General features: G+C 48.8%; 4 protein-coding genes across 4 annotated transcripts; 3 read left to right on the forward strand and 1 right to left on the reverse strand.

Annotated features, from left to right (window-relative positions):
- Positions 1-314: 314 nt before the first annotated feature.
- Positions 315-1,051, forward strand: N7537_003838 (uncharacterized protein; the record flags this gene model as incomplete). The annotated part of the gene is given in 3 exon segments (XM_056894896.1): positions 315-350; positions 369-773; positions 827-1,051. The coding sequence occupies 3 exon segments, from the start codon at positions 315-317 to the stop codon at positions 1,049-1,051; spliced, it is 666 nt and encodes a 221-aa protein (XP_056754644.1).
- A 1,270-nt stretch (positions 1,052-2,321) lies between these two features.
- N7537_003839 (cullin family protein) lies at positions 2,322-5,180 on the forward strand (the record flags this gene model as incomplete). Its single annotated transcript, XM_056894897.1, has 5 exons — positions 2,322-3,017; positions 3,077-4,157; positions 4,212-4,631; positions 4,692-5,052; positions 5,117-5,180. The coding sequence occupies 5 exons, from the start codon at positions 2,322-2,324 to the stop codon at positions 5,178-5,180; spliced, it is 2,622 nt and encodes an 873-aa protein (XP_056754645.1).
- Positions 5,181-6,716: 1,536 nt separating this feature from the next.
- Positions 6,717-8,693, forward strand: N7537_003840 (uncharacterized protein; the record flags this gene model as incomplete). The annotated part of the gene is made up of 4 exons (XM_056894898.1): positions 6,717-6,723; positions 6,780-7,290; positions 7,377-8,005; positions 8,065-8,693. 4 exons carry the CDS (start codon positions 6,717-6,719, stop codon positions 8,691-8,693), a joined length of 1,776 nt encoding a protein of 591 aa, XP_056754646.1.
- Positions 8,694-9,580: 887 nt separating this feature from the next.
- On the reverse strand, positions 9,581-10,324 carry N7537_003841 (mRNA splicing protein SMD2; the record flags this gene model as incomplete). The annotated part of the gene is made up of 4 exons (XM_056894899.1): positions 9,581-9,623; positions 9,704-9,952; positions 10,200-10,232; positions 10,296-10,324. 4 exons carry the CDS (start codon positions 10,322-10,324, stop codon positions 9,581-9,583), a joined length of 354 nt encoding a protein of 117 aa, XP_056754647.1.
- Positions 10,325-10,479: the final 155 nt, after the last annotated feature.

Below are 10,479 nucleotides of genomic sequence, written 5' to 3' on the forward strand. Positions count from 1 at the left end.
ATCCAAATGGGAAGAGAGAAACTAACATTTACCAACAGAGGGTCGCGTTTCTGCTGAGTAATATGAACGCTAGCCAGAATTCGACTAGTTTATTCTTGGAAGTACACTAGATAATAATAGCAGCTTGGGAGTAACCTTGAAACTGCGACGCTTTTCGAGATTTTTTAGTCGATACTCGAAGTCATCACCCCGGAGGATGTCCTCCATGAGTAATCCTGATCTATTCGAATACACCTCTGGACGCTTTTTGTGAGTCGTGACGGCGGCTAGCTGCTAAACGCGTCAATTGCGATAAACTAACTTGCTACGTCAAAATGGATTTAACGAAGAACTCCGTCGCCCTGAACGCTGTATTTAATTTGATATAGATGGCTCTTGTTAGGGCGGCCTGTGACTCTGTCGATCGACACCCTAATGGCGTGGCCTCGGTTATAAAACTCGCCGAGGGGGGCTTTAACCGTGTCTTGCAAGTCACCTTCAATGACGGATCTGCAGTTCTAGCAAGGATACCATACAAGACGACTGTTCCGAAGCATCATGCAGTGGCTAGTGATTGGGGCGATCCATTATCCGACACATTATCTAAGCCAGAGGTCAAATTGCCAGACAATTTTGATCAACTCAGCTATAAAGAACAGGAAACTATTCAAGAGACGATACGGAGACGGATTATACATTTCTATTATACTGCGTTAACCATAAAATTTCTGCCGGGTCATTTTGACGCTATCAGATCCGAAAACTGTATGCTCCGAGCGAAACTTTTTCATCGTGTATAGGCTCCTTAGGAAGGTGACTCTGTTTCGTTGAAGATGTTATGTTGTAGGTCCTTAATAATTGGCCTATTTCGCTGGATGAAGGAGCCCAAACGAGATATGTTGAGTGTCCAATTCACTTTTCTGAGGAAGAGATACAGAAATGTTCGGAGGATTATCGCCAAGAACAAGAGAAGCTACAAGAACTAGGCGAGATGAGGGATGTAATCGGGACAGATGCCCTAGGCTGGGTTTCAGATAAGGATGAGCTTGAACGGTGCAGGGCTGTCATCTAGAGCATCAAGGATGGTTGATAGAACATTCAAGCACTGAAATGGAGAAAACTGCGGTCCTTTCCCATTTTCCTTTCGATGATCATGAAGAAAACGCATGATACCTTTTCATAGTTCAGATCTCGATCTTGATAAATAAGGCATTGTGTCTTCCCAGGGTGTGCAAGTCTGCTCCTAGTTGGGAGACCCCCCATTGGCCGCTTCAAGGGTCTTTATTTATACATAGCTTACGGCCATCTTCAGATGGCTGGTCCCAAATTCGAGCAACAGATGGCTGAGATCCAGATTGGTGCTCTGTTGATGGCTTTGTTTGAAAACGGATTGGAAGAAGATGTCAAAAATACCTTATACCTGAGACCGCGACTGAGCACTCTATCTTGTCTGATGCAGGAGGCCTCGAAGAAAGATGATATGATTTAATAAAGGGGACCCAAACGAAGTGCTTCGAGCCCCTGGTTGAGATAATGTATTTATATGTGAGACCCCCATATACAACCTAAGCGGAATACTTGGAATTAACGTAGAATGGGGAAATAGAGGATAATGTATACTAGGGTAGTATAATAGATCAATAGCTGATGCTCTAAGGAAGCAGCCTACAAACAATATGGATGCTTGTAGGTCATATAACCTAAGGCCTAGGTATGTAACTAGGTATCAACACGTGCTACATTACTAGTTAGTTATCTGGATCTCCTGAAGGCTCCTAAGCCCCTAGGAACCAACGAATGGCTATCAACCCTGCAAAATCAGGCGGCATTTGACCTTTGGCCGCTCTGTCCCTTCACAATGGGTCGAAAGTCGGTGTGAGGGTAAGATATGGCAGGGGTACGTGGAAAGATACACGGATTACACTATACATGTAAGCTGTAAATACCTAGAATCAAGGATTCATCACAGAGATTGAATTCCTCTTATATATCAGATAGGGTGTCCACGCCGGTATATATTAGACTGCAATCAATGTATTGTTTGTAAGGTTATGGATGTTGTTGGGAGGTAAATGTGCAAGTTGATACATTGTACATATCTAATAAGACATAAGTAGTCAAGACTTGTGAATAAAAACAAGTGGAAGTCATCTATTTATCAAAACCCTCATAAAAGCCCAGTTCATCTCCAGTCATCAGGGCTGGTAGCTCCGTATCTTATCGCCGTGCGGAGCCAAACCCAAGCGCAACGTTAATTCCCCTCGTCTCTCGAATCCACTTTCCTCCATCATCTCCAACATATTGAGAGTGACCCAAAATCCCAGTCGGGCTGAACCGGGTAGATGCCGCAGAACTCGAGAGGCGACACCGAGCAGAGCGGTAAGCGCCAATCGATCGGCAAGAGGAAGCTTTCTGATCAAGGAGAGCCGTCGCAGCCGGCACAACAGACCATCTCCGAGCTCCTCTCCCAACGATATTCACCCGACCGGGGTTTCGATTCGCAAAAAAATAAGCGTTCTCGCCTGTCGCTATCTCCATCACGCCCCTCCTCAACACAAACGGTCCCACATAAGATGTATCCGATTTCCGGCTCCCCGCCTAAGAATGGCGCGCCTGGTCGGGGACTGTCTGGGCCAAATGGTCCCATCAGACCCCAAGGCTTGAACGCTAATACCCGCCAAAATAACTTTTCTCCTCACACCGGCGCGAAAAAGCTCGTCGTCAAGAATCTCCGTACCGGACCGCGGTTGAACCAGGAATCATATTTCGATAAGGTGTGGTCGCAGTTGGATGCGGCTTTAACCGCTATTTTTGATGGCAGGAAACCCGAGAACTCGCTGGAAGAGCTATACAAAGGCGGGGAGAACGTGTGCCGCCAGGAGCGGGCGGCCTTGTTGGCTAAGAAACTTCAGGATCGATGCAGAGAGTTTGTCAGTGGGAAAATGCGCACGAATCTTGTTACGAGAGCTGGAGGTAGCACTGATGTTGCTACATTACGGACAGTGATTGAAGCATGGTCGACCTGGCACTCGAGGCTGGTATGTGGCAAGGAAATATCTCGAATGAAGGTTCACAGCTGACTTTTCCGCTCCCCCAGGTTACTGTTCGCTGGATCTTCTATTATCTCGACCAGTCATTCCTCTTGCATTCCAAAGAACAACCAGTGATCCGTGAAATGGGATTGATTCAATTCCGGTCATACATCTTCTCCGACGCCAGTTTGAGGCCAAAGATTTTGAAAGGAGCATATGATTTGATCGAGGCGGATCGAGGCGGATTTACAAAGGCATTAGCTGATGCATCTCTGCTAAGAGAGGCCATAGAGCTTTTCCACAGCCTCGATGTTTATGGGAGTGACTTTGAGCCTTTATTCATGGCCAAGTCCGAGGAGTTTGTGAAAGAGTGGTCTCAGCAACAAGCAGCAGGAACCCTGGCCGCATACGTCGAGAATGCTCACCGGTTGATCGAACGTGAAGTAGAACGGTGCGGGCTGTTCTTTTTCAATCGAAGCACGAAGCTCAAACTGTCGGAGCTCCTGGATGAGACTCTAGTTACACAACAAACGGACGTATTGACCAGCGAAAGTGAAGTGCTTGGTTTGATGCGAGCCGGCAATAAGACCGCCTTGAAACAACTGTACGGGTTGCTTGACCGGCGAGATCTTAGTCTCGAATTGAAGCCTGCATTTAGGAAGTACATCATCGAGGAGGGTGAGAGCATCGTGTTTGATCAAGAAAGAGAGGCTGACATGGTCATTCACCTGCTCCAATTTAAGCAAAAGGTTGATGATATTTGCGCCAATGCCTTCGAGTCGAACGAGGAATTGGGTCACACGGTCCGCGAAGCCTTTGGTGTCTTTATGAACCATGGGAAGAAGATGGACTCTACTGGTGGCACCGACAACCCCAAATCGGGTGAAATGATCGCCAAATATGTGGATAGACTGCTTAAGGGTGGCTACAAGCTCCCACCGGGCCGTAATCCCGAGGAAATAAGTCTGATGTCCGACGATGCAGAGCTTGACCGACAGCTTGATCAAGTTCTCGACCTCTTCCGGTTCGTACATGGAAAGGCCGTCTTTGAAGCCTTTTACAAGAACGACCTTGCCCGGCGTCTCTTAATGAAACGAAGCGCGAGCAACGATGCGGAAAAGAGCATGTTAACTCGTTTGAAGAACGGTTTGTCGCATTGAAGATCCTACACTTGTGCGCTTTGACTAATATTTTGGTCAGAATGCGGGTCAAATTTCACCCATAACCTCGAGTCCATGTTCAACGACATGGACATTGCTAACGATGAAATGACGGCCTTCAAACGGTCGCAACAGGAGGAGCGAAAGGGCCGGTTCGAATTCGAAGTCAACGTCCTCTCTGCCGCCTCCTGGCCAACATATCCCGATGTCCCCGTACGGATTCCTGCCAAGATTGCACGCTCGATCAACAAATTCGAGACATTCTACCACAACAAACATACAGGCCGCAAGCTAACCTGGAAACATCAACTCGCGCATTGTCAGCTGACAGCAAACTTCCCCCTTGGCAAGAAGAACCTGGTAGTCAGCTCCTTCCAGGCGATCGTATTGCTGCTATTTAACGATATCCCCGATGGCGAGAGCATGCAGTACCCCCAGATCCAAGAAGCGACCGGATTGTGTAAGTGAACCATCACTGCCACACCCCAAAGAGTCGAACAATCCCTAATATAACACACAGCGGACCCGGAATTGAAGCGAACACTCCAGTCTCTCGCATGCGCCAAGTACCGAGTCTTATCCAAGACCCCCAAGGGTAAGGATGTGAACTCTAGCGACAAATTCTCGTACAACGCGAGTTTCAGTGACAAGCAAATGCGCATCAAGATCAACCAGATCCAGTTGAAGGAGACCAAAGAGGAGACCAAGACGACGCACGAGCGAGTTGCGGCCGACCGTCATTTCGAGACGCAAGCTGCTATCGTGCGCATTATGAAGAGTCGCAAATCACTCAGTCATGCCGAGCTGATTGCAGAGGTTATCAATGCTACTAAGAACCGGGGTGTTCTTCAGCCTGCGGAGATTAAGGGAGAGATTGAGAAGTATGTGTCCTCACTACTACCCGTCGTATCCGGTTACCGTGTCTAACGTCGTTTCCCCCTCTAGGTTGATTGAGAAGGAATACATTGAGCGCAAAGAAGGAACTAATCAATACAACTACGTGTCATGAGGCATAATCTTTACATGTTGAGAGTTGCAAGTAGGTACTTTGTTTCACTAAATGCACAGATTATTTGGTTTTATGTTTGATTCTTTGAGTGTGTGAACTATTTGGCTTGTCGGCAATTGATTATACCTGGAGAAATAACGGAGTAGCTCCGGTCCCACCAAGCCATTTAAAGTACTTGACCTCGGCCAGCGCCGATGGTTAATTAAACCAAAGTCAAAGCCACTAAAATACGAGAGACCAGGTAGAGGGGTAGACCAAAAAGGGAATCCGTGCCACCATTGTACATACCGAGGCCCGTTAGGATAATGATGATAATGATGATAATGATGATATTGGATATAATGGAATACTTGGCAATAGGATAATATTTGTGAATCATGAATGTTATAAAGTACGGAATAACAGCCGAATGCACCTGATACCCACAGTTATCACCCATCCGAACCCGATTGGGGAGGCATAACCCTATGAGATCAACGATATTCAAAGGACCCCATGACCTCGAACTAGACATATATTAACCCCACAACACCCCTGGATCTGACAGCAGATCCGAGGCTGGATGCTCCTTTCGTATTTTTGTAGATCCTTTTTTTTTTTCAAGGTCTCATGACGTCTCCACTTGAGACTTGCGGTATCCCAGTATTTGCTCTGGCAATTGGCGTTCGCATTGAGATACCATATTGTAGGTATTATGGCGAGAGTATCTCAATAGAACCTGAGATCAAGCCTATAATATGGGATAGCTATCCCTGGAATACATCAATCTATAGAACGTCCGTGGGTATGTAGCAAGTAAGAGGTGGTAGGTGCACCAGGAATGCCGGCATACCTACCCAGTTGAGGTTCGAACAAAAGTCCACTCGGGCGAGAGTGGACCAGAGTACCTTGTAAAGCTCTGGATGCATCGAATCTTACGTTCCAGGAATGTTCTCTGGCGGTGAAAACGTCCATTCGGACGATACAAAGACGCCTTTCTGGAATGTGGTGCCTGGCGGGATATCCCTAGAGGGTAAGCCGAACCGCAGATCCAGGCCTTGGATGTTCATGTGAGCAGAAAAAAAAGGAAAAAGAAAAGAAGAACAGTACGTACTCCATTACACGATGTACACGATGTACTTACTCAGGTTCCTTAAAGAGGGAGAGGGTTGCCTCTAGTGTTTAACCACGTACCTTGTACTCGCACACCTCTCGACTATCCATACGTGAGTCCCAACAATATACTTGCCCAGGCTATATACAAATACACTAACATCATATCCCCAGAGAAACCCACTTTTTCCCCGCCTTCAAACACCCTCAAATCCAATCCGAGAGCTTCTCGCTGGCGTCAATTCGATTCGAAAATCTTGGAATCTCGGGAGCCTCTATATCCTCATTGGCGAAAGCGAACAGTCCCCTTTACTTGGAGTACTTGGGAAAAACATTTAAAACCTCCCCAAAAATCAGATCAAAAACCAGTGATCTCTTCCTCATTTTTTTTGAATCCAAAGTCGAATATATCCACTAGTCCCAGCTGTCCACTTTTGATCAACAATGCAGAGTACGCTCCACCTCTGATCACCCCAGATCTTCCCCACAAATCTGACCATTTCCCAGCCAAACATTTCTTCACCGACCCAAACCACCTGGTCCTCACAGCGCTTAACTCGCTTACGCTCACAAACCCATCTCTGGCCCTGGACCGACAGAATAAGATCATTTTCCGCCGCCCAGATGCGCCCCGCAGAGCAAACAAAGTCTCCATCGTGACCGGCGGCGGCTCCGGCCACGAACCCGCATTTGCAGGCTTCGTCGGCCACGGACTCTGCGATGCCTCGGTCGCCGGTACAATATTTGCCTCGCCGTCTGCCGAGCAGATCCGCAGAGCGGTGATCGATCGTGTCCCCACCGAGAACGGCGTGCTGATCCTTCCTATGAACTATACCGGTGATGTGCTGAATTTCGGTATGGCTACGGAGAAGTCCCGTGTTGCTGGTATCAAGACGGAATTCTTTGCTATTAATGATGATGTCGGTGTTGGTCGTGAGAAGGGTGGGAAGGTCGGTCGTCGTGGTATTGGTGGTGGTGTATTGATATTGAAGATGGTTGGTGCTTTGGCTGAAGCTGGGTGAGTTGATATCGCATTACATATCGCATGTTTCCATGCTATACCTCTTTATCGCAATCGACTCAATACTAACATCCCTCCCACAGCGGCTCCCTGGACGATGTCTACGCTCTAGCCCAGCTAGCAAACGCAAACCTAGTCTCGCTAGGATCATCACTGGAACACGTTCACGTGCCAGGCCGCGGTGTACCCGAAGACACGATCCCGCACGGAGAGGTCGAAGTCGGCATGGGAATCCACAACGAGCCAGGCTCGCACCGTGTGAAATTCGACCTCGTCGAGCTGGTCGAGGGTATGTTGCTACAGCTCCTCGACCACAACGACCCAGACCGCTGCTTCGTCACCCGTAAGCCGGAGGATCAGTTCGTGCTACTGATTAACAATCTCGGCGGCGTCAGCCCGCTCGAGCTCGCCGGTATCACGGACGAAGTCTACCGCCAGCTCCAGCGTGATTACCAGGTCAACATGGTCCGCGTGATTCAGGGAACTTTCCTTACCAGTCTGAACGGCCTCGGATTCAGTATCTCGCTGATGAAGCTGGTTGACCCAGGTCTGGGCGTGAAAACCACTATGCTTGAGCTTCTCGATGCGCCCGCTGAGGCGGTTGGATGGTCTGCCCCGGTCAATACAGCTACCTGGGAAAACAACCGTAATGCGGACGCCGTCGACCTGAAGACATCTAATCTGGCCGAAGACATCCACAGCAACCTACAGCGTAAGTTTCCTTCCCATCCCACCTTCTCTTCTCCAATAACGGAACTAACCCAACCCTAGTCGACCCAGCCCTCCTCCAAAAAGCCCTAAGCGCCGGCCTCCAGCGCGTAATCAAAGCCGAAGCCGAAGTAACCCGCTACGACACAATCGTCGGCGATGGCGACTGCGGCGTCGGCCTAAAGCGCGGCGCCGAAGCAATCCAATCCCTCCTGACCAACGCCACCCCACCCCTAACAAACGACGTGGTCAGCACTGTCGCGCGAATCGTGACAGTCGTCGAGAACGTAATGGACGGGACATCCGGCGCGATCTACGCGATCTTCCTAAACGCCCTAGCGCACGGTCTACTAGCTCAGAACACACCTTCGCCTTCGACAATCACGACAGAGACGTGGGCGAAGGCGTTGAAGTCTTCGCTCGCGGCTTTGGGGAAATACACGCCTGCTAAACCTGGTGACCGCACGCTTATTGATGCGCTTGCGCCCTTTGTCGATACTTTGCTTGAGACAGGGGATGTTAGGGTTGCTGCAGCGGCGGCGCAGCAGGGGACTGAGTCTACGAAGGCTATGAAGGCGAGTCTTGGGCGGAGTGTTTATGTTGGTGGGGAAGATGAGTGGATTGGCAAGATTCCTGATCCGGGGGCTTTTGGGTTGTCGGAGTTTTTGACGGGGCTTGCGGAGGGTGTTTAGGGTTATGTGTTTGGGTTGCGGGTTGCGGGGTTTGGAGGGTGATTGTATACATAGCGACATACCTAGCCCTTCCTTTTCTCTTTTGTTGTTCATGGTTGTGTCTTGATATAGCTTGATATGGCCATCTGATGATAATGATATTCTTGCTTGGTTGATATTAGATGGCGAAGAATAAGCTATAATATCTACCTTTGGGCTTGAGCCTGGTAGACGAACCCTAACTTGTGCGTATGCAGTGCCTAGTATGGCGGAATAAGCTACGACAATCTACATCTTTGAGGCTGGGGCTGGGGCTGGGATGGATGAACCCTAACTTTCAGGAGACATTCCCGAGTGACGAGCTTGCAGGGGGAGTATGGATCACAAGACCTATGGTAACTTGCTAGCTTACGAACACCTACTGATGTCGGATGGAATCTTTCTATAACATTCATTGCTAACCAGCTCTGCCCAGGTTGACGCCGCCCGAGGATTCCCTCTACAAAAAAACAACGGGTCTAGCAGCCCGCGCAAAGATCTGAACGCCAACAGGTTTTTTTAGTCCGTCCCCTTGGAAGATCAAAAAACAAGACAAGATCAACCAGAACAGTCTTATTCATGCAATGGTTACTTTGGGACAAGTGACCATACCAATCAAGACAGTGGTTGGATCCGTCAACAGTGTTCTGGCGGGGACCAGAAGCAAGGGAGGAAAAGCGGGATGTGAGGGGAAAAGGAAAGAAAAAAGGGTATCGAGATCGATTACATGATAACTCGCCCACGGAAAATGTTTATGGGTTCGAGAGGCTGTGCAAATAGCTGGATATCGATCATCCCATAAATCGAAGATATCAAGATCATGTCAACGTGGGAATCGAAGTGTGCGAGAGGAAAGTGTGATGAATTGCTCAGCTGAGCAGGACGAGGATGACCGAGTCGCCGCGAAGGAACCTAAAGATAAGACAGTAAAGTTAATGACTGTTTCAAAGATATGGAATAGGGACGAATATCCGCCCACGGTTTGCACGTACATCTTGCTGATGAAGCGGTCCTTGTTCACGCCCTTGCCCTTGGCACCCTTGGGCTTCTCGGTCCACATCTCCTTAACATTCTCGAGAACCATGTTACAGTGTCGGTCAAAAGCCTTGACACGGGCCAACAGCTTGCGGTTGTTTCGGCAATTAATCAGGACCTGGGTGTGTGTGCGGGTGGCGGTCTGAAGAAGAGACAGGGGACCGGCGGTGAGCTCGTGCTCCTCGACGAGAGCGACCTCATATTCACTGTTGAGACGCAAGACGCAAGATGCAAGATTAGTTTTTTTTTCCTGCTATATGTGCTTTGCGCAGCTTGCATAAGAATGTGACGATGTCGGTCGCAAAGTTTCCGAGATCCAGGCGTGGTACGCAAGCCCCGCGAGCCCGGGAATCAGGCAGAAACTCCCAAGGTCAAGGGACAGTCGATTATTCAGAATGAGGAAGATCGCATGGGAAGGGAGAGGGGCAAATCCAATGTAACGGGTGTACATACGTGAGCTCGCTCTTCGGCTTGTTGAGAAGGTCTCTGTTCGGATCGTTAGCTGATTGGTCATTGACAGAGCTATGAGTCATTTATAGAGTAACATACTGAATCTGGGGTTCGGGAGCGGTCGACATGGTGGGCATAAAAAGGTCGTTGAGGTCAAGAGATGCCGTTGATGAAGCAGTGTGACAGTTGAAGTTGGCGGAGAGCGCAGGTCACGTGAAAAGTCTTCCTAGCACCTGAGGAAAATAATAACACCTTAAAGTTCAGGCATCAACTCCCAGCCATT

Source organism: Penicillium hordei (assembly GCF_028827395.1).
Source record: "Penicillium hordei strain IBT 12815 chromosome Unknown utg000002l_segment0_segment0, whole genome shotgun sequence".
Lineage (NCBI taxonomy): Eukaryota > Fungi > Ascomycota > Eurotiomycetes > Eurotiales > Aspergillaceae > Penicillium > Penicillium hordei.